The sequence below is a fragment of the Cynocephalus volans genome, chromosome 7, assembly GCF_027409185.1.
Source record: "Cynocephalus volans isolate mCynVol1 chromosome 7, mCynVol1.pri, whole genome shotgun sequence".
Lineage (NCBI taxonomy): Eukaryota > Metazoa > Chordata > Mammalia > Dermoptera > Cynocephalidae > Cynocephalus > Cynocephalus volans.
In genome coordinates this window covers 79,502,486-79,526,344 of record NC_084466.1, presented here as the reverse complement: position 1 = coordinate 79,526,344, position 23,859 = coordinate 79,502,486, and the positions used below count along the sequence as shown (strand labels likewise).

General features: G+C 34.2%; 1 protein-coding gene across 3 annotated transcripts in view; it reads left to right on the top strand.

Moving 5' to 3' along the window:
- Window positions 1-23,859, top strand: part of USPL1 (ubiquitin specific peptidase like 1) — a 35,502-nt gene that overhangs the window by 6,860 nt on the left and 4,783 nt on the right. For all 3 annotated transcript variants that reach the window (XM_063102991.1, XM_063102993.1, XM_063102994.1), the window contains 5 exons: window positions 2,884-3,517; window positions 7,261-7,374; window positions 11,731-11,860; window positions 15,256-15,381; window positions 21,520-21,677. In XM_063102991.1, coding sequence (XP_062959061.1) covers window positions 2,884-3,517; window positions 7,261-7,374; window positions 11,731-11,860; window positions 15,256-15,381; window positions 21,520-21,677 — 1,162 coding nt within the window. The remainder of the gene's footprint in view (window positions 1-2,883; window positions 3,518-7,260; window positions 7,375-11,730; window positions 11,861-15,255; window positions 15,382-21,519; window positions 21,678-23,859) is intronic.

Genomic DNA, 23,859 nt, shown 5'->3' with positions numbered 1-23,859 from the left:
AGTATGGGTGGCACAGACTTGTGATTGGCATCTGAAGTAGGGGCAGTCTTGTGGGGTTGAGCCCTCAATGTGTAGAATCTGATAGAATCTCTAGGTGTAGATAGCATCAGAATTGAATTAAATTATAAGATTGTTTATTTTGGAGCATTTCATTATTCAGTCTTTTTTTTAATTAAAAAAACATGAAACGTAATAAAGAGGTTGTTTTTTTTTTAATTTTTAAATTTTTTTTGGCAGCTGGACAGTACTGGGATCGAACCCTGGACCTTGGTGTTATCAGCACCATTCTCTAACTTAAAGAGATTTTTAAATTATTAGTGTTAAGTCATCAAAGAAAACACTTTTTTTCTTGGTTTTCTTCATTTGTAAAGTGAGTGTAAGTTATTTTTGTCATTTGTCTTTGGCTGTACTTTAAACACAGTTACCCATATATAAGATGACATGGTATATTTGCATACCATGCAAAGCATGAAAGCATTAATTTATAAAAGGGAGAAATCAGGGCAAGGACAAATTATATTTTAGATTGGCCCTATGATGGGAGCAGAGTTTACAGACTAGAAAGAAAGTCAGTGAAGGAAAAAAAAGGGGGGAGGGGGAGCTGGCCGGTTAGCTCAGTTGATTAGAGCACGGTGTTATAACACTAAGGTCAAGGGTTCAGATCCCCATTCTGGCCAGCTGCCAAAAAAACAAAAAGTGAAGACATTTGGAAAGAATGGAGGGAGGCCGGCATCCAGGCCACTAAGTTTTGCAGCCCCAAGGCCCCTTACAGTTTATTATTACTGTTTTTAATTAAGTAGGGGTCTAGGTAGGATATGTATAGCATGATCTTGACTGAGATTGGTGAAGGGTTTTGTTGTTGTTTTGGGGTCTTTTTGTTGCCTCTAAAAATTTTTTGTTTAAATTTTTATGTAGTGATTAAAAAACATAAAATATATCATCTTAATTATTTGTAAGTGTACAGTTCAGAAGTGTTAGATATATTCACATTATTGTGCAACAGATCTCTAGAACTTTTTTTAATCTTGCAAAATTGATACTCTGTACCCAGTAAACAGGTACTCCCTGTTTCCCTCTCCCCCCAACCCCTGGCAACCACCATTTTACTCTCTGTATGAATCTGGTCTCTCATATAAATGGAATCATACATTGTCTTTTTGTGACTGCCTTATTATACTTAGCATTATGTCCTCAAGATTCATCCATGTTGTAGCATGTGACAGGATTTCTTTCCTTTTTAAGGCTGAATAATACTCCATTGTATGTATATACCAGATTTTGCTTACCCATTCATCCGTCCAGGAACATTTGGATTGCTTCCACCTCTGGGCTGTTGTAGATAATGCTGCAGAGAAAATGGGTGTACAGGTTTCTCTTTGAGATCCTGCTTTCAGTTTTTTTGGATATATACATTTTTATGCCTCTTTGAATACCCAATTATTGCTACTGATTTTAACACAGTTTTGGTTTTCTGACATATGGTAGGATTTAGGAAATAATCTCAGGGTGTGAAGTTGATGGTCAGGTTATTAGTTGATGGTGACTGTGCAGCAGTAAGAGTCAGAAGAATCCAGAACTTGTCCATTTATAGTAAAGAATTTCATAATAAGTGCAGTATTATGAGTATAGTGTTCACATATGTAGAAGAAACTGTATGAGGTGATTTAGTACATTTCAGTTATCTATTGCTGTGAAATGAATCATGTCAAAACTTAGTGGCTTAAAAAATTTAATGGCTTCATATATTATTTATCATGATTATGTGGGTTTACCAGGCAATTCTTATACTGCATACAGTGTCAGCTGGGACAGCTGAAATGTCTGTATGGCTGGCAATTGGTGCTAGCTACTGGCTGAGATCTCAGCTCAGTTTAGGCAGTCAGCCAGGGGTCTCAGTTCTTTTCTGTGAAAGTCTCTCCATGAGGTCAGTTGGTCTCTTCATAGTATGAGAGCTGGAACTAAAGAGTGTTCCAGAGGAAGTTCTTCAAGAGGACAAGCCCAGTAACCTGGTGCTTATCAGGCCTCCATGTACATCATGTGTGCTAATGTCTCATCAAAGCTGGTCACATGGCTAAACCCAGTCTACCATGTAAAAATCATGAATTACCAGGAGGTGTAGTTCTTTAGTTAATTGGAGGCCATCAAAGTAGCAGTGTACCATACTTGTGTAGAAAAAGGTATATTTTAAATGAGGGCATTTAGTGTATATGTTTCCTGAATTTGTCCTGTAAAATATTTTGGAAGTTTTCAAACTTAGGAAAAATTTCACTGATTATTTTGGTGATTTGCTTACATTTTTGATATTTGGTTGAAATTGTGTTAATGCACAGTAAGATTTTATGAGGTCATTATTCAACTAATTTGACTCTAGACCCAATATGGATGTAAAATAGCAGTGTTCTCAGATTCATATTCAGTTTCAAAATAAAGGAAACATAGAAATTACTTGATGTAATTTTTCTTATTTGAAAATACTTTTCTAATTTTAATGTTTGAAAATGCTTTTCTAAATTTAATGTTATGCAAAAGAATTGCATCGTAGAGTGTATCTTTATGTCATTGTAATTTTTTAAATTCACTTGACATTAGATTTTTATTAAAGCAAAAATCATGTTTTTTTCTTGTTAGCTTACCCTAATGTAACTCAGATTAAATCCTTGATTAGAAAACCCTAGGAAAAGTTATTATTTTGGGGACCAGATTTTTGACTGCCTCTAGTTGTTTGTCTCTACTTCCTTCAAATTTAGGTCGATAAACCTACTCTCTCATGTCAAATTAATGCTGAAATTTTATACATATTTTTTGTGACATAGAAACTGTAAAGTAAAACTTGAGTGTATTTGAATTTTTGTGGTTTTTATCATTTTATTTTTTTCTTTCTAGTGCATCTATCCTTTGGGTTCTAAACCACTTAACTTAATTTCTCCTGATTCAGAAGATTGTCACACTCCAATTAAGCCTCAAAAAAGAAAGATCTTGGAAAGCAGCTGTAAAGATTCACTTCTTTTAGCAAATTCCAAAAAAGCTAGAAGACGTATTGTTATTGATGCTGAACAAATTTTGAACAGCAAACACAATGGAGAAGTATTTGATGAAACCTCATCAAACTTACCTGATAGTAGTCAACAGAATCCGATTAGGACAGTTGATTCCTTGGAGCAGAATGGGATTTTGGAAGCTGATATTGTTGACATGACTACTGGAGGAGATCCTATTATTGTTGATGTCTCTGGAACTGAGGGCACTCCCCCTCAAAATGAAGGATGCACATCTGAACTGGAAATGCCATTGGAGAGCAAATATGTATCATTTCACCAGACTTTATGTGTCCAGTGGAAAAATGCTTATGCTCTCTGTTGGTTAGACTGTATCCTGTCAGCTTTGGTGCACTTGGAAGGGTTAAAGAACACTGTGACTGAACTTTGCTCTAAGGAGGAATCTATATTCTGGCGGTTGTTTACAAAATACAATCAAGCAAATAAGCTTCTGAATGCCAGTCAATTGAATGGAGTTATAGGTGAGTACTAATATTTTATTTCTCTTTAAAATGTTAATGCTGAATTTTGTCTCCCAGCTTGTGGAAAAGATGCCATCTGTAGCTTCTCTTTTATTTATGTAAAGACCTGGGAGCAAGGGACCCAGGAAAGAATTATGAAGCTTGAGATAACACCACTTTCATTATTATGGCTGCCTAAAGGCATTCTTTTAAAAAAACTAATAGTAAAGGAAAAGGATGATGTGGTGTGTCTTAGCTTGTCAGGGTAATAGTGGTCATCATAGTGTCCATCAGAGCAAAATTTACATTTTTAAACTAGTGAAAAGCAGAATGAAGAAGTAAATAGAAATCACGTATGATCCAACAATCCCCCAAAATCTTTCTTCACAATGAGGGTTATATTTTTTGTTTCATTTTCTACAAAATAGGACACCCATGAGCCCACCTCTTAACCCAAGAAGAAATAAAACATTCCCAGTAACTTACATCTACTGTGTGTTCCTCCCACCCATATCCTGTCTACCCCCAAAGATAATCATTATCTGGAAATGTGTTTTATTATTTCTTAGTTTGTTTTGAACTTTATAAACAGGGCGTTGTATAGTATGTTGTCTGGGACTCTCTTTTTTTTTCTTTTTGTCAAGATTTATCTATGAAGGTGCTTATAGTTGTGGTTCATTGATTTTCACTGCTATGTAATATTTCCATTTTATAAATATATCAGTGTATTTACTCATCTACCTGTCTGTGGACAGTTGGGTTATTTTTTACCATTATAGATACTGCTGCTATGATTTTTCTTGGGCAGATCACCTTAGGCACAGTACAAGAGTTTCCTTTGGCAATACCAAAGGAATGTAATTGCAAAATCATAGGCTCTGAGTCCAGATATACAAGATAGAATGGCAGTTGTTTTCAAAAGTGCTTGTGTCAATCATTACTCCTGTTAGCAATGTATAAGAGGTCTTCCTGATCATATATTCTCCCTCTGTTATTTTCACACTTTGAGATTTTTGCTATATGAGTGATGTAAAATGGTCTGTGGTGTTGATTTGCCTTTCCCAGATTTTAAAGTGGTTGATTGTCTCTATGTGTAAACTGACCATATATGTGATTTCTTCTGTGAAATGTCTCTTTATGTTTTACCCTTATTTGTTCTATTGATTGTCATGTTCTCACTGATTTTTATGAGTTACTGTAGATCCTCGTTGCTATTTTTATGTCAGGTAAGTGTTGCTGAAATGTTCTGATTCATAGCATGTGTTTTTACTTTTTTTTTTTTTGAAAGATGACCACTAAGGGAATCTTAACCCTTGACTTGGTGTTGTCAGCACCACTCTCTCCCAAGAGAGCTAACCGGCCCTCCCTATATAGGGATCCAAACCCGTGGCCTTGGTGTTATCAGCACCACACTCTCCCAAGTGAGCCACGGGCTGGCCCTTACTTTTTAATTTAACTGAATTTACAAGAAAGTCTTTAAAGCTAAAGACTTTTTTGTTTTTCCTTTTGGATCTTGTAACATTTGTGGCTTTTTTTTTTTTTTTTTTTAAAGATGACTGGTAAGGGGATCTTAACCCTTGACTTGGTGTTGTCAGCACCACACTCTCCCAAGTGAGCCATGGGCTGGTTTGTGGCTTTTTAAGGAAAACCTTCCTTTTCCTGAGGACAGAAAGTCATTTATTTTCCCTGAAAAATTATAAAGATTTGCCTTTGATATTATGATTCTTCATACATGTGGACTTAGTATTGGTATATGGTGTGAGATAAGGATTCATTTTTATTTTCTATTTGCAAAAGCAGTTTTTCTAGCTCTTTTGTTCTCGGTTGATCTGCCATGCCACCTTTTTCATATATCAGCATTCTATATATGTGTGTAGTTGTTCCTTAACTCTCAATTTTGTTCTCTTGGTCATTTTTGTCTATCCCAGCACTCACAATAATTATTATTAGGTTTTTAAGTCTTTCTGGTAGGGCAATAATCCTCATCTTTCTTCAACTTCTTTTGAAATGTCTTGGTATATTTTTTATTTCATCTTGTACATTTTTTTTTTAAACTCGATATAATACTTTACTTGACATTGTAAGTATTACTCATTAATGTACTAAAAAGAATGACATTGTTCATGCAATCTTTTATGTGGATTCTGTGCATTGCTTCCCCATTGTTGACCATTCAGGCTGCTTACCTTTATCCTGCTGACAAATATCCATATATCTTTTGAATCTATTGCTCATTAATATCCTAGGAGAGGTATTAATATATGAATATTAAAGGTCTTGCTCAATGGCTTTCCAGAAGGCTTGTATCAAAATGTAATTCTATTTTCATTATATAAAAGAAAATAACTCAGTGCTCTATCACTTTTGGGTATAAATATTTAGAAAGTTATGATTTTGTTAGGTAAGAAATATTTTGTTTCAATTTAAGTTTCTTTAAGAGAATTTTTTTCATGTGTCCTTTGTGATTTTTTGCAGTTTAAAATTTCAGTTTCTCACAAGCATTTTTGCCTTTGATTTTTCTTCACTCAATTTCTGTTTTCTATAATTATAGGAACCCCAATGCTGAGTAGATGACAGTTATTCAGTTGATTCTTGCAGAAGAGCAACAACTGCATATTGGAATTAATTTTAATTTTATACTTTATCTTTTATTTTATTTTATTTTTTACATAATTGTAGTTTTTATAATCTGGTTGTTACTTACATTTGTTCAAGCTGCATTACTTTGCGTTGTAGGTTTTCCTTTTTGGTATTTCAAAAAAAAATTCTGGTTAACATTTACTTTATACCACAGGAAAATCCAAATATTTCATTAGTGAAACATATAAACAGAACATGATCAGGCTGTATAAATTATTTATAAGAGATTTGAGTAAAAAGATCCATTTGTAGCTTAAGAGCAACTAGGGCCAGCATATGGAGGCTTCTGTTCAAACTAATTTTCTTATTAATCTTGGATAGTTTCTTATCACAGTATTCCATTTTGAGGACTTATATCCTAAAGAATTGATCACATACATGGACAGAGATGTGCCCAATGATGCTTATCACTATAATATTTATAATAATGAAAAAAGAAACAAATGTCCAGCAGTGGGGGAATGATGAGTAAAACTGTGTCAGTCACAGTGTAATAACTAGCACACAAAATCTCTAATGAAACAAATTTGTGTGAACAAAGCAGAATGGTGGGAAAACACTACGATGCTACCGAAGGACTCCTTCACACCCCTCAAAAAAAGACATCAAAGGAGAGAAATATATCGAATATCAGTTTGGGAAATAATCATAACTTTGAGACTCTGTGACCTTGCTAAGTTTAATAAAAGTTATACAAAATGTAATAAGTAATTAGATGCTTCTAGCATAAGTAATTGCACATAGAATGATAGCTTCAGCTGTTGCAAAGATAGGCAGAGTAACCGCAAATTTAGCTGTTTTACTAGGCCTGTGAATATTTGGGTGGGAGAAGCTATCACTGGCATTTTACCCAGGCAGTAAGCATCAATGATAATTGTGTTGATTTTACTCAGAGATTTTACCCAGGCAGTAAGTACTAATATTATTGTGCTGCTAACAATATTAAGGGACTATATGCTATACCACAGAGGAGTAAGAATTATGGAAATTTTGTGTTTTGGTTTTTGTCTGTCATTGCAAAACTTATTGACTCTGATAAAGTTTTATTCTTGTTAATGGTCTCAATTTTCTGTGGAAAAATACACATTGATGAGAAATTGATAATGTTCTATATATTTTTTTAGATGGAAATTGTAAAAAACTTTCTTCAGAAATATTTGCAGAGATAGAGACCTGTCTGAATGAAGTCAGAGATGAAATTTTTATTAAACTCCAGCCCCAGCTTAGATGCACATTAGGTAAGTACTTGGTGTAACTTAACTGTTGTGGTACTCTCCTACCATACACAAATATGTACATCGTAAGGAAATATAATATTTTATTACTTTGGATGATCAGATTCTTGGGAGAGAGAATCTGGGTAGGTTGACTTAGGAGTCTGCCATTGGGTAAAACCATTGTTGGGCAGAGCGTTCCATATCAATATGCAGGCTCTTGTCCCACCTCTTGAGTATTGGTACAGTTCTCAGAAACAGATAAATACTTATGGGGTACACCACTGGTTGCTTCTTCAGTGGTTTCCCCTCGTAGACTAATCAAGCATTTTCAATCTTGAATACGCATTAAAAAGCACCTAGGGAATTTCAAAGTAAATACCAGTGCTAAGGGCCCATACCAGGTGAACTAAATCAGAATCTCAGGGATGGGTCCCAGTTAATCAGTAATTTTTAGAAGCTCCAACATGTTTCTTATGTGTGGACAGGGTTGGGAATCTCTGATCTAAACCAGCCATGGTAATTATGTTTCTCTTACTGGTGATTGGTTTAGGAATGGACAGATGACAAAGTTTTGGTCAGAGAGCTATTAGGAGAAACACACTGATGACCTTTTGGGAGAACTTTCTCACTTTTAAAAAGGGACCTCTGAATTGGTTTTTGGCCTATAGAAGCAGAGTGGAGCAAGGGAGCTGTAGTCTTTCTTAGAAAGTCTAGGTCTTTCTAAATTTTTTTAGTATTAAAAAAAGGAGCTGCTGGTGACTTTTTTTTGAAAGGAATATCTTTATTTCCCTTTTATCCTTGTATTGACTCTTCTATTAATATTATAGTAGCAGAATATATGATACTCCCTGTTAGTAATAATCCATATTAAATTATGTAGAGTATCAATGCTTTCTAGATTTTCTTTCAGTGAGTGGCCTTTATTTCATTAGATCCAAATATTATATCTGGAAGCATAAAAACTTTTGTCCATGCTAGACAACTTTTGACCTACTTTTTAAAATTTTTATTTATTTATTATTTATTTATTTATTTATTTATTTTTCTTTTGAGGCTGGCCAGTATGGAGATCCAAACTCTTGGCCTTGGTGTTATGAACACCACACTCTTAACCAACTGAGCTAACTGGCCCGACCTACTTCTTTGTTCGACAGTTCTGCTCCCTAGTTTTCTACGTTGTTTTTCATGGCTTCCTACGTTATGTGAGGGTACTTCGGAAAGTTTGTGGAAAAATATAAATAAAAGATAATATGAATCCATGAACTTTTTGAAGTGCCTTTGTCTAAGTTTACTCTATTATAATAAAAACTGGTTTTTCATATGCCAAATCTCAGGCATTGCCTCCTCTAGGTCTAAAGAATTGTTCTCACTTATCATCAGGTGGGATCTCAGATGTAATCAATATTCTTTCTTATTTTTATCAAAGTATAATTTACATACAGTAAAATCTTTTAATTTGTTCAGTTTTGTATACATCACCACAATTAAGATATGGGACAGTTCTGTCACCCTAAAATTTTTTATCAGGCTCCTTTGTAGTCAGCCTCATTCCTCGTCCCCAAACACTGGTCTGCTGGTGAATACTTACTTCAAAGGAGCCTTTTTGGTAAGACCCCTGAGTATAGACTGAGGGGTTTGCTTCCGTGTTACATTTGGCAGATGTCATTTCCCTCCAAGAGTAATCAAATGTTTTAAACTATCATTTTGTGTAATCTTAACAATTGCCAAGCAATACAGTTCTTCCAGTACAGTAGGATTCCTTTCTTGTTTGTACTACCTATTTAACAGTGACAGGTGCTCTGTTAGAGCTTAAGATCTTATTAATAAAGTCAAATCTGTACTGACGGTGAATATTGATTAAACTTTTAAGATCAGCTTCTTTATCATTTTGACTATTGTTTTTAAAAAACACATTGTAAACTGTCCCCTTTGCTCTCCCTCCCTGCAGTTTAAGAAATATAACATTACAAATACAACTGAAGCCCCCTTTGTATTCTTCCCAAATACTTCCTTATCTCCCCACAAAGGTAACTACTCTCTTCAATTTGGTGTTTTCTTCCCTACAATGTCTGTATTTCTTTTAAAAAAAGAAAAAAAAAAAAAAAACAAGCTAATATTGCTATGGTTTCTACTTATTTATATAAGTCTAAAAAGTAATTTACTCTATGAGTACTGTGTACTGGTGTAAGGATAGAGAGACCAGTAAAACAGATAAGAGTCTAGATCAGAAGATCAGAACCCTCTGCGTTTGGTTACTTCATACTGTGACAGAGGTAGTTATGCAGGTAAGTGGGGAAAGAAAAGGCTATAAATGGTGGTGGAACAACTGGTTCCTGACACAGGGAGAAAATTAGATCCCCACTTCACACCATAGTCAGAAAGACCTGAATGTGAAAAGCAGAGTTGTAAAACTTTGGAAGAAAACATAGTTGAATATCTTTATCACTTCAAAATGGGGAAAAGTTTCTTAAATAAGATAAAGATAAGATGGTAAATAAGATTACATTAAAGTTTAAAACCTCTTGGCAAAGATAGGACAAACGAATAATATACAGGACATATTATAAATAAGGCTTGTGTATCAGGCAAATAAAGAAAACCTAATAGAAAAGTGACCTGAAAATATTAATGAGCAGTTAACAGAAGAGACAACTTATATAGCTAGACAGCAAAGAGTCAGAGGTTTGCATCATGCCAAGTGAAGGTATTTTAGGGAAATATGCAAACTAGATTAAGGGTTGGAGTGAGGAGTTGGGGTTAAGATTCTAGAGGCAGAGACCACTTAGTTAATTTAGGAAGGAGGTTATAAAAATTGAAATTAGGCATTGGTATTATCCTCTCTATTAAGATGCTTTGTACTTACTATTCATAAAATTTGTAATCAAAGGAAAAATAATTAAGATCAACTTCGGAGCTATATGAATTACCTAAAATGATTTCTAATCAATGTAACTTATTTGACAGTTTGTTTTGAGCTCTTTCATGATATTTTGATTCACTGAGAACTTTATATATTTTATTTTATGTATTTATTATTTCTGGCGGCTGGCCAGTACAGGAATCAGACCCTGGATCTTGGTGTTATCAACACCACTCTAACTGGCTGGCCCAGAACTTCATGTATTTTATACCTGAAGATTTTATGTTGTCATTATGAAATGTATATTGTGTGCTTTCTCAATTAATATTTAGTTACAATAGAATAAGCATTTAAAGGCTGATGACTAATTACAAACTCATACTGTACTATGTATTGTTTATAGGTATGGTATAGTGTGTTTTTGTTTCTAGGAGATTGTATTTCTGTTTGTAAAAAATATTTTGTATTGATTTAGTTTTTTTGTACAAAAGTAGCAGGACTATATACCACATAGGTAACTATTAAAATAGACTTTGTAACTACTGATATTTATAGAATATGCTTAGGCAACAATACCTACTGTCTGCCTTGTGGTCCTGCCAAGGTGACTGTTCCTGGCCATGTTCTGGGTAGCTGTTGTTCCAGGCTAGGGGGAGAACTGGACCATGAAAGTGAGGCTCTATCCAGGGGAAGAAGGGGATAGAAAGACTCAGAGTCCCTTAGGGGCCAAATCAGTAAGGCAGTATCTAAGCTCCCTTGAGGACAGGAAGGAGAGAAACCAACTGGAGAATGAATGTAAGAAGAACGTAAATCCTTCTATTTAACTTACTTGCTGATCTCAAAGCTGGAAGCCGGTGGTAACTGTTCAGTTTTTATTTTAATGACAACAAAATTCAGATCTTCTCTAATTTCAGAGTTGTTGGAATTTAATTGTTAAATGAAAAGATTAGATTAAAAGGTTGAAAAGAGTGGTAGATGAAGAGCTGGGATCAAGGCTGGTCCCTTAACGCTTGCATGTCCTGCCCTCTCCATGTGCAGAACAAGATTGGAATAGGAATGGTGTTTTCATGATTTTGTCCAGTTCTGATATTATTCTACAGTGTTTTCACCAGTTATGTTTTTTTAGTATCTGTATCAAACCATTTACATAACTTTTGTTTTAATATACTCTAAGACTATTATAGTTCTGAGGACTTTTTTTCCCCCCTGAGGAAAGCTAGAAAGATTTGAGAAAACAGCATTGGTCTTTTGTGTTTTCTGTCTTCTGAAACTTTCATAAATGTCCACCAAAAAAAAAAAATGAAAGTGGCTGAGGTGAAAATTAAATCTTTATGTGGGACATTTTTAGGAAAATGCTTTAAAAACTTTCCCCCACCCAACTGTGAATGACTTACTCTGTCATACTGTATTCCCATATATTCATACTGTAAATATGGTGAGAAAAGACAAAAGTTCATAATTTTGGTTTACTTTCTGTGGTTAATTATGAGCAATAATTTTTCCTTTTCTTTTTGAAGGTGATATGGAAAGTCCTGTGTTTGCATTTCCCCTGCTCTTAAAATTAGAACCCAACATTCAAAAGCTCTTCACGTATTCTTTTTCTTGGAACTTTGAATGTTCACAGTGTGGACACCAGTATCAAAACAGGTAAGTTTTTCTGTCTTTTAAAATTAATTCATTTTATTGAAAATGGTTTCAAGTAATGTAATTTGGATAAAACTTGCTTCTACCTGTAGCGCTGCACTCTTCCTGGTTTTTTCTACCCATGCCAGGATTTCCCACCACACCTTGAAGTCTCTCCATAGGTTAAAAAGATAAATTTGAAACTGCAGCTTGCTTACCTCTTTAAACTGAATGGTCAAAAACCTATGGTTTGATAGATTGCTAATAGGAGTTTTCTTAAGAAGTTCTTTAGTGGGAAGTGGGGACTAATGAGAAGGATGACCCCCCACACACACACACACTCCCCCTCTGGATTCCCTGTTGAGTTAAAATACCTCTCAGAACTCCTTGAAACTATATGCATTTTTTTTACGCCTCTGTTAGAGACCAAGTTTTTTTTTTTTTTTTTTTTTTTTTTTTGTGTGTGTGTGTGTGTGTGTGTGTGTGTGTGTGTGTGTGTGTGTGTGTGTGTGTGTGTGTGTGTGTGGTTTTTTTTACCTTAAGTTTTTAACATCATAGAAACTGATTTTAGGCTTCTAGATTTTGGCAGCAATTCTCAGAGCAATTCTTCCCCATTCCTTCCCTCAGCCCCATTGACCACCAGAAAGCTCCTACATGTGAGCAGTCTCAGCCATACTTTCTACTTCCCTGATGTCTCTAGGTGAGAATTAGATAGGCTATGAGTAATATATGTGGCCCAGAGATTGGCACTTTAGAGGAAGTATGGAGAAGAAAGAAACTTCAGATTTTCTTTTGCTTCTGTATACCTACCACATAAGAAAAGGAATTAGGTTTTCGAAGAGAATCCAGGGAGAGAAAGTTTTCATCAGACATGATACCCTCACTTTGTCCATACCTGAGAATGTTGCTGGCTGGCAGTTAAGAAGATTATCATACTGGCTCTGTTGGTCATTATTACAATAGAGATCAATCTTTTCCTCTTCTTTAACTTACCTACTAGTAAGTTAGAAACTTTGAGTCTCTCAAAGTTATTAAGTATAAATGTGTGAGAAAAATACTACTTAGATATTTATTATCTTAATATGAGATTCTTTGTAGATATTTAAGGGCCAACCTCTGGGAGAGGAAGCTCTAAGGAATGCAGCCAAGAGAAAGTATTTGATTTTTTAAACCAAGTAGCTCAAAACTACTAGAACATTTTACTCATACCTAGGACTTAAGTAATTTTGTATAAACAAGTGAATATAAGAACAAGTATCTGTTCCCAGGTCTTTCATTGACTTTAATATAAATTATTTGGTTACCTTCTCATAATAACTCAGTGAGGAAGACCCCAGTATCCTTATTTGACAAATGTGGACACTAAAGTTTGAAAGGGGTTAGATCCCTGCCAAAGGTGACACACGAGAAGAGGCAGAATCCAGAGTCATACTAGGCTTTTCTGGTCTCTAAGACTTTCTTGCTCGCTGTGGTGTACTCCCTAATCACTACCTGGGTTTTAAAAAATATAAGCAAGTTTGATGATTAAAGTCAGACTAATTGTTACTTTTCTGGAATCCATATCTGAGTGTGACAGTTTTTCATTGAGTATGTTCCATGTGCCAGGAACTCACCTGTGCACTGGAAATAGTCTCTGTCCTGGCCAAATTCAGACTAGTTAGCTACGGAGCACATAGTAGAGGGCCATTGACTTAGTAATTAATTTAATTCATTGCCTGCTTTATGTTATCTTTCAACGCAAGGTAATCAGTGCATTATAGAGGTGTATAGAAAAAGCTCTGAGAGCCCAGGGGGAAGAAACCACCAGCCACTTTAATTTCCTTTTTTTGTTTTTTAAAAATAATTTTACCTTGTTCTAAAAATAAAAGTGGTTATAGAGGAAAAGTTAAAATGAAGTGGCATTTCATTAAATGTGTTTTAGTATGTCATAACTTAAAACTTATTTCCACTCACTTAAGCCGAAGGAATATTATCCACCAAATTCATTTGTTTTTGTGTTGCTGTTTTTAGTGCCAGTTAAAGGGCTTTTACTTGATTTAGAAAGTATATTCTGGAGGCAGTTAAAAGCATAGTCTCTGGAAGCAGACTCCCTGTATTCAGATTTCAAGTCTGTCATTTAGTATCTGATGGGCACTCTGTATTTCACTTCCTCATCTGTAAAATGGGGATAAGAATAGCACCTGCCACTTAGAGTTGTTTGGAACAGTACTGCCTAGCGCTTTGCTAGGCACAGTAAGTGCTCAGAAGTGTTAGATGTCATATGGAACATTAACACTTAGTTGCTGAGACAAACTCTCTTTTATAAGCTGAAATGTAGGATCCTTTTTATTTAATAATTATCTATAAGAACAAAGAATTTAGCAGAAATACAGTCAGTTTATTTGTTGATACTTTTATGTTGATTTGCTTTTAAAATAAATGTTAACTTCCCTGAGAGCTGATCCATTTTTAATAGCCAGTGCTTTATCTCCTTGTGATTTATATTTGTTATTGTTAGGAAAATAAGCTTGTGTCTCCTCTGTAAAAATGTAACTGTTCTTTTAATTAATATTTATTAGTTACTATTTATTATAGTTGAGTAAAAATTAATATTTTATTAAAATTTAGTAAAAATTAATATTTTTATTAAAATTTAATTAAAATTAATATTTTTATTAAAATTTAATTAAAATTAATATTTTTATTAAAGTGGATGCAGTTGAGGTTCAGTGTGTATCTTTAAAGATCGTCTTTTTAGATGGCTATTGCTATCAAGTATTCAGACTAAAAGTACAAATTTAGAATTGGTGAAACCTGTGAAAAAATTCTTTTACAACTGATGCTGTAATTTTTTTTATAGGGATCAAAAAGATTATGTTGTATGTATTCCTGATTACGTATTTGAAAACTCCCCTTTTCATTTGTGGTTGCCAGTAATGGCTAGTTAGATTGAGTTATTTGAGTAAGGGGTGAGGTCTTTATAAATCTGTTAGCCTTACCACAGTTGTTCTCAACAAGGGGCTATTTTGCCCCCCACAGGACATTTGGCAGTGTCTGGAGACATTGATTGTTGCAACTAGGGGCTGTTACTAGCATCTGGTGAGTAGAGGTCGGGGATGATGCTAAACATCCTACAATGTATAGAACGACACCTCACAGCAAAGAATTATCTGGTGCAAAATATCAGTGGTATTGTTGAGAAACCCTGCCTTTAACATTTTCTTGCTTCATCTCATAGCTGAAAAGCTATAGATAATTAATGTGAAGAGTCTTCACAGAGAGCTTCTTAGGGTTTGGGTGGAACATTACCATATTAATATTTGGTGAAAAAGGAAAGTGTGAATAAACAAATGAAGGGGAGTACCCGTTAGACATCGGTTTAAATTTATGTATATGCATTTAAAATAAATGAATTTCAGTTGTATCTTTTTTTAAAATAGGTGTATGAAGAGTCTGGTCACCTTTACAAATGTCATCCCTGAGTGGCACCCACTTAATGCTGCCCATTTTGGTCCCTGCAACAATTGCAGCAACAAATCACAAATAAGAAAAATGGTATTGGAAAGGTGAGTTAAAGTTGCCTTATAATTTTTAGAACAAATGAAGGTGAATTTACATTTTTTGTAAAGTGTAGAATTGGAACTGGTGACTACAACTACCTTTCAGAAGTTTGAGTTAACATATACTTATGAATTGCCAAATGCCTCTCTTTTTCATGAACTCCGGCCAGTAAGCAAACTGTCCCAGGTGAAATGCCACTGAGGAGCTGAGTTAGGTTGATGTCTGGCCTCACTCTCCTAGTGTCTTTCCTTTTTACCTTTTTTCTCCCTTTAAGGATATTAAGCTTCAATATTTTTCTCTTCTGTCAAGTGCCTGGAATCACTAGAATTCTGGGATTTCTTTAATCTAATTTCAGGAACTAAGATGATTCAAAGGTGAGCCATGGGCTCATCTGTCTGAATTTCCATTTTCTCACAGATTTCTGCCTGCTAATTCTTCATTCTTATCATAGCTATTTCTCCTGCCCTTGAGCAGGTATTGTTTTCATTGTACTTTGCCAGCTTTTCTGTTTGTCCTCAGTAGGAAAGTTGGTCAGAATTACCTTTTTCAATGTTAGCAAAAGCCCCCTCTCTTTAAACTCACAGGTCAGTTCCTCTTAAGCAGTTTGTGTCTTTTGTTAATGTATTCACATATGTGTACATCCTCTTTAACCTTCATTTTCAGTCTAACTCTGTGTCAAGGAAATGTTTCGAGGTATAATTTGATATAATGAACCAGTGACATTAACTGCTGATACCCTGAATATGTCAGAGACCCCTCACAATCTTTCCTAGAGGTTTATTTTCATTAAAGTAAGAAATTCTCAGATAATCTAATAGTGCCAAAAGGCTTTAAAGGAAAACAGGGTAGTCCCTGCCCCACCCCCTCTCTAGGCAACTACTTTAAACCTTCAAATTAAGGTAGTAGTTACTTTGACATTTCACAGTGGTGTGCTTATTCTGCTGTAATGCAGTCTGTTCTCCTTTTATAGTAGTTGAGGACTAGGGTTCTTACACCAACACCTGGGCTCCATCTCTGTTTAGCCTCTCCCTGTCCTTCCAACGTGATTACATATTTGGTTAAATCAGTAATCAGTGTTTGCATTATTAATGCATATAGTATTCCTTCTCTAGCCAAGAAGTATATAAATGGTTAGGTTTCATTTCTTTTATAATTACTTTTCCTGGAGTTATTATTTGCCTTGTGTTTTCATTTGCTTAGTTTATTATGCACTGTGAATTTTTTCCAAATGCTCTTCTAAACACTTATTAATAAATTCCCAACACTCAAATGCTTCATAATTTTTAATCCCCCCTCCCTATTTTTCCTGAAAACCTCTCTTCTGCTAGTCTTCCAGTCTATACTAATTCCTCTCTGCACCTGGTGCTCAGGGGTGCTCTTTATACACACTTTCAGTCACTATCCCAGTTTTTAGCCAGGGCCTCATCCCCACATTCCACAGCATCTGTTGCCTATAAATATCAAGTGTTTTAGGGGTTCTATGGAACAAATAAGCTCTTCTCATCAGTATGCCGGCTCTGTAGCACTTATGTCTTCATCCATTCTGCTATTTAAGTTTTCGCTTCTTTATTTGCTTTCTGTCTTCTGAATATCCTTTGACCTCTTGTTTGCTTATTTCTCCTTTCTTTTCTTTGGACTCTTACCTTTTTTCTTTTTTTGGCCGTCACTATCATTTGGTAGCATTTGAGTGGGAGGGCAAAGTGGGAAGGAAGAGGAGGTTTCTTTAACCAGATGTCTGTAGTCTGTCTTGGCTGTTTGGTGTCAAAGTTTTGAGATCTAAGTATTGAGGAAGCCTCTTTTTTTAAGCGCTTTTCTTGATGATGAGGCAGATAGAAGGACATCAGGGTGTGGGTGTCTGCCATCCTGCACTGGACCACTGGATTGCTTGAGCCTTCTTGGTGTATATAATTTCATCCAACTGTTTATACCTGATTTTTTTTCAAGTCCCAGCACTGAAGATAGACTCACACCATTATTTTGTTTTATCTGTTGATTGGTTGCATTGCAACATATACTTTTTAATTATACAGATATGTTACTTTACTTATATTAAAGATTCATGCTCTGATCTGAAAATGTATCCATGAGGTAAAACAGTGTTTCAGTGGAAAATGTATTTTGAGTTCAAATGGGCCAGTTTGTAATTTGTACATTTCCTATATTCTTCAAAAATAAATTGAACTAGTATGTAAAATTTTACTTAAATTCTAAACGACAAGATCTTTACATAAGTCCTTTGTGGTTTTTTTGCTTTGAAATTTGTATAACTTGATTTGTTGGCATCTAATGGAATTTAGATACAAATTTAATATACTTTCTAGGGATAACTTAAAAGTAATTACGTCCATCATGATACAATGTGTAATTGAATCAAACAGGATTTTAAAAGCTAATAGTGTTGTAAGTTCCCTGAACACCTTCTCTCAGATAATCTACATCTTTAACATATTCCCATTACAAAAAAAGTCCATTGATAAATTAGGTGAATGATGCCTAGCAGGTCCAAATATGGCCCTTTTAGGTAAATTGCTTCAGGGTTATATTCAAAGCATGGATGAATGACATGGAGCACCAAGAACTTAAAATCAGATTTAATTTTACTTCACAAATTCTTAAACCTGTCATTACTGCCATAGTCTTTAGAATCTGGTCATATACTATCCTGGGTTGGCTTATGAAAAATGTATTTAAATATATTTAAACTTCAGTTTAACAGTTCATTAAATAACCATTTGTAAAGGATAGGGGAGTGATAGGAAGAGAGATAAGACATTTTTGTTCTGTGCTTATAGAATAGAGCTCATTAAAGTGTCTCATACAATGATTTTTAGGCATTTTTTTAAACAGATAAAGTACATCTCCCCTATGAAATTTTGGGTGGAATGCTGATACACAAAATAGTTAAAATTATGTTTCTTTATTTAAATCTTCATTGTTTGGCAGAAAATACTTTTTTATTTATTTATAAGATCCTTGAACTACCTCCAAAGGTTTGCAAACCTTTGAGCAGTTGAATTTTTCTTTTTTTTTTTGGAAATTACAATTTTTATTTTTTATTTATTTTTTTTTTAAAGTTTATTTTGTCGATATACATTGTAGCTGATTATTGCTCCCCATCACCAAAACCTCCCTCCCTTCTCCCTCCCCCCCTCCCCCCCAACAATGTCCTTTCTGTTTGCTTGTTGTATCAACTTCAAATAATTGTGGTTGTTATATCTTCTTCCCCCCCCCCGGTTTGTGTGTGTGTGTGTGTGTATGTGTGTGTGTGAATTTATATATTAATTTTTAGCTCCCTCCAATAAGTGAGAACATGTGGTATTTCTCTTTCTGTGCCTGACTTGTTTCAGAATTTTTCTAAACATATATTTTCTTGTTACAACTAATGTGAACCACTTGTAGTTCTTTTGAATTATAGCTGATTTTACTCCTATTTTATTTATTTTTCATTTTTTGTCATAGAGGCTGAAATAGTTCAAACAATGATATCATAGCCCTAAAATGTAATGAGGTGTAAAAATTTTATTTGGAGATTTTTTTTCTGCCTAAAACCTACATTAATACAGTTTGGATATACATGTATGCACATTGTTAAATTTTCATTTTCTAAAATATGAATTATTACATAAGTTGGGATGAGAATCAAAAACTTGTATTCCAGGCCATTAGTGCAAGACTGTGGCTGCTTTTTGTGGGACAAGGACTCGGTTTTCCCCTGCTGTTCCAGGGGTTAGCACAGTTCCCTTGTGCTGTATTTCTCTCTTTTTTCTTTTCTTGAGGGTAGAGCTTTAAAATAGGAGGAATTCAGCACCACATTAGGTGAATACAAATGGGTCTTAGCTTGAAATCTCTTGTTGTCTCTTGGTTCCAGTTCTATTAATTCTTTTTACCCAATTTTCCTATGGTTAAGGCAGAACCTAACTTACTCTCCTAAACCCTGATCATTATTTTTGACTGACGCTCAGGCATTACAGGTAGGAAGAAGCCTGAGAACAAAGTCTAGAGGTAAAGTTTTACCCTCACCTGAGAGGCTGGAAATGAGACAAGATGGAATTACAGGTAGAAGAATACAGTGACTTATAGGGGAACCAAGGAGGAAAATGAACAAGAAAAGGGGAGGAAGTGTATTATTTGATTGACTCCAAGATGCCATTGTTTATAAGTTGCACCCATTTAAAAAATATATTATTATGGAAGAAATGTTGTGTATTCAACTGTGTGTCATCAACTATAAGGTGTATCCCAATCTCAGAGATTGGAATTTATTTGGCATTTGGAACTTACAAAACAATGTTTCATAGTTATAGAAAGTAGTTATAGCATAATTTTGAGGGTTTTGCCTCTGGGTGAAATGGTAGTAAAACTAAAAAATTATGATTCTGCTCTGTATCATTTCACTCCCATTAAGTCCTAGATAACCTTGGTGTGCTAACTGATCTTTTGGAGAGAGAGGCTAGTATAATTAAGAGGATGTTTTAAAATTTGTGTAATTGCTCTGATTGTTGTCATCCCTTTTTTGCTGGATAAGAAAATCAAATTTCTGCCCTATCTGGATCTCAAAGCAGGCTTTGGAGGTTTCTGACAAGTAATTTCTTGTTATCTAAGGGAATTTACGTGTATTCAACTGGAGTTTGAGTATCTATTACATCCAAGAAAGTGTGCTGTGTGTGGGTTTTGGTCTTGGTGGTTTTACTTTTACTAATTTGTAAAAGAATCATTGAGAGTGCTTGGAATGTACAAAATGTAAAAATGTGTCAGGTGGTTTTACATGCATTATTTTATTCATATTAATATGTAGTTTTAAAAACATTTTCCATGTGTAAACTCACACAAAGGCAGAAATCAGTGAAGTTTTGTAGTCTAGGGATCAACAAGAGATTGTTTAGTAACTACCCTCAAGATTTATGTTGAAAGGTATTGTATGAAGCCAAGGGAACTAAATATTAGTAATTAAAGAATCAGGCAGGTGCCAAAAGCTTGCACTGCATATCCAGCTGTGAGAATACATCACTCATTTTACTGTAGATCATTGATTCAGAGACATACACTTCACATTTTAACATATCTGAAATGAGAATACATTTAAAAATTTATGGCATGGTATTGTTTAATTGGCAGTGTTTTTTTATAGTGCTACATTTACAATCAGTGACATCTTAGGTTTAATGAAATAGGTATGATTAAAAAAATGGGTAAGAGTTTAGTCTTATAGATAGTTTGCAGGACTTTTTTTTTTATAAGTGCTTAAATTTTGAGGACTTGATTATTCTCTAATGAAATGATTGACAAGGAGTAATTTACAAATTATCCCTCGTCAGTCCAAATAATCTGCATTTTGGACACTGATTCAAGTTCCGTTCAGCTGAACAAATTTTGATAAGCTAAGTAAGTTTTGACAGCTGTTTAAATATTGGGAAAAGGGATAGTCAACATTTTTCTTAAATCCTGAGAGCTTTGTTAAATTCAGTTATTTTAGGCCCATCTTTGGATTCTGCTTTCTGGTTCAGCATTATGCTCTAATGGTGAAAAGTATTTTTGAAATTATGGATGTTTTGACCTTTATAGTAAATCAACCAGTATGTTATATTTTCTTGTTTAATTAGTTAAAATTAAACTTTTCCTAAGTAGAAATTTTAATTTGAATAAATTGCTCTACTTGCAGAGATAACTGAGAGAAATAGGCCAAATTAATATTTATTTGAATATCTTAGGTTCTTTTGTTTCACATATTACCTACCCCACCTAATAAAAGCAGTTAATTTGGACACTTGATACCAAAGAAAATTCTAAAAGGTCTGTATTTTTTCTTTTGATTTTACAGAGTAGCTACCATGAGATCTTCTTTAAGCCAAAGCAGCATTGTCGCTTACCAGAGCAATTTTTGTTTAATGGTCTGTGTTAGAGTTTTATTGCATGATGGCTTCCAACTGTCAGTGATACCATTCTGAAAAGGGTTTAGTGTTACGTACTTCTTAGAGCGAGTTCTACATTTCTAATTAAGGCACACATCTGGAGGTGCTCAAGAAAAATTAGTGCAGTTAGCCTTGAAAGTATTATATGTGACTAGTTTGCTTCAGACCATCTTTTGTATTACCAGACACATGGCATTAAATTTGTTTGACTTCTCTTGCCTTTGTCCCCCACAGAACATCTCCTGTATTCATGTTGCACTTTGTAGAAGGCTTACCACAGAATGACTTGCAGCGCTATGCATTTTCTTTTGAAGGCTGTCTTTATCAGATAACTTCTGTAATTCAGTACCAAGCAAATAGTCATTTTATAACATGGATTTTAGACACTCATGGTAAGTGCTTAAATGTTCTCTTATATGATAATAGGCATGGAAACTAAACTTTAGTTTTTTGTTTTTTTGTTTTTTTAAAAAAGATAAACTTTGTCTTGACTCTTCTCGTTCTATTCTTGTCTTTGCATTTAATTCTTCTGCCCCTCCCCTCTCCTATTAAAAGTTTGGTGATTTTAGTATCTTTCCTTACTTTTTCCTTTTCTTATATCACATATTATGGGTATACACATGTGCATATGCATATTTCTTGCTCTACTGACTGAGCTAGCCAGGCACATATTTCTTTTTTAGATAAAAGATGAGATCATATATTACTATTGGTTTACAGTTTGCTTTTCTCACTTAATAGCTTTGCTTTTATTTTTTGTTTTTATTACATGAGTAATATATGTTCAATGTAGAAAAACGAATGGTGGGAATTTTAATTTTTTAAATACCTTGTACTTTTTTTAAAAAGTGAATTATACTGAAGGTTTTTAATTGAGAAAGAACAGCACAAATACATTTAGCTTAGTTTGCAATTGTTAGTAAGTATAAACAATACAAAAATAAACATGTTTCTAAGACTGTTAAACATTAGACTATGTAGCTTTCTATCATAGTCAAATAGAATATCTGTAATCCATAATTTGCTAACAGTTACAGCTAAGATAAACCCTATTTAAATAATTGAACTTCTCAGTACAATACTAAATAAATATAGTTCATGAATTTGGGGAATTTTTTCTCTTCCATGTCTAATGTGGTTTACTATTGGGTTTGTTTTTCTCGTAGTGTTCATTTTGTCTTAGACAAGACAACTCAATTTCCTTACAGTGTTGTATCAGGCCATTGGTAAAGGCTCACTTTGATATAAGCATTTTCTATTGTTTGGATACTTTTCATACTTGATATTTTCCTGCCGGGGATGTTTTGTATGGATGACACAATACTGTATTATAAAAGTACTTTGCAAATTGAAACTCACATTATAAATGTAATTATTACCTTAAAGTTTTACCCTGTTTTAGATTTTAGGTAGAAGTAGTTCTCAATAACATCAACCAACTTATTTTCACTTTCTATTGAATTCCAGGGAATGAAAAGTCCACTTCAAGAGCAGCATCGTTTCCAACCATGACAGCATATAAGAATCATTTAGTTTGCTTGTAAAAATTTCCAAGCTCTACCCCAGACCAATGAATGCGTCTTGGGACTGGGCCTAAATATCAGTATTGTTTTAAAAGCCCTCCAGGTGATTCTCCTATGCAGTCGTGGTGGAGAACCACTGACAGGAAAACAAAAGATTCTCAAAGTTTTAATAAGTATAGAATGAGAAATAGTAGGTTCAGGTAGTTGATGATGGTGTATTCACATAAACCGCATGGATACATAAACCACATACTTAGTGAATGGTTTTGTCTTTGTGTATGTGGAGGGTTAGCAGATCTCTGAGTATATTTTGTTTTCCTTTTTGTGACTTAACAAAGAATCCATACTTTTGTTATGTAACATGCTCTCGTTTTACTTTATTTATATAAGATATATTTTAATTAATATTTTAATCTTGTTTTTAATTTTTCCCTTTGGGGAGTGTTTTTTAAATCTTTGATGGGTCTTAGACCTTTGTTTGTTCTTAATTAGCCACTAATGATACCTTAGAAATTGACCAGTCGGTCTCTTTCTTCTTTCATTACTTTCCCTGTTCCTCAAGATTAGTTCCTTATAGGAAGCCTGTTGCAGAGTCCTCTTTTTCCCCTCACACGCTTAAGGTCTTTCTCAGCATTAAAAAGTGAATCTGATAGATTTGTCACATCTGTGTGAACTGTGTGTCTCTTAGAAATCTTTTTTCAAAAAGGATGGATGTGCATGAATCAGGAAAAGGGAAACTTAGTGCACTTTTAATATTTAAGATTAAGTGTCTCTAAACATACTTTTGCAATGTTAAAGAACACTATATTGGTTGTTACTTCTCTACCAAAACAGTGTTTTCTAAAATAATACTCCCTAGAAGAAATATAGTGGTTTGGGGGCTCACTGTTTTAATCATAGGAATAGAAAATGTTTTATAAGAAGTATAGTATTTGACGTCATGATTTATTAATCTATTTGGATTCATAGAAATAGATTAAGCTACGCATTTGCCATAATTCTCATGACATTATTCTTTTTGTATCTCTTTTCATTTTATAGATATATAGAT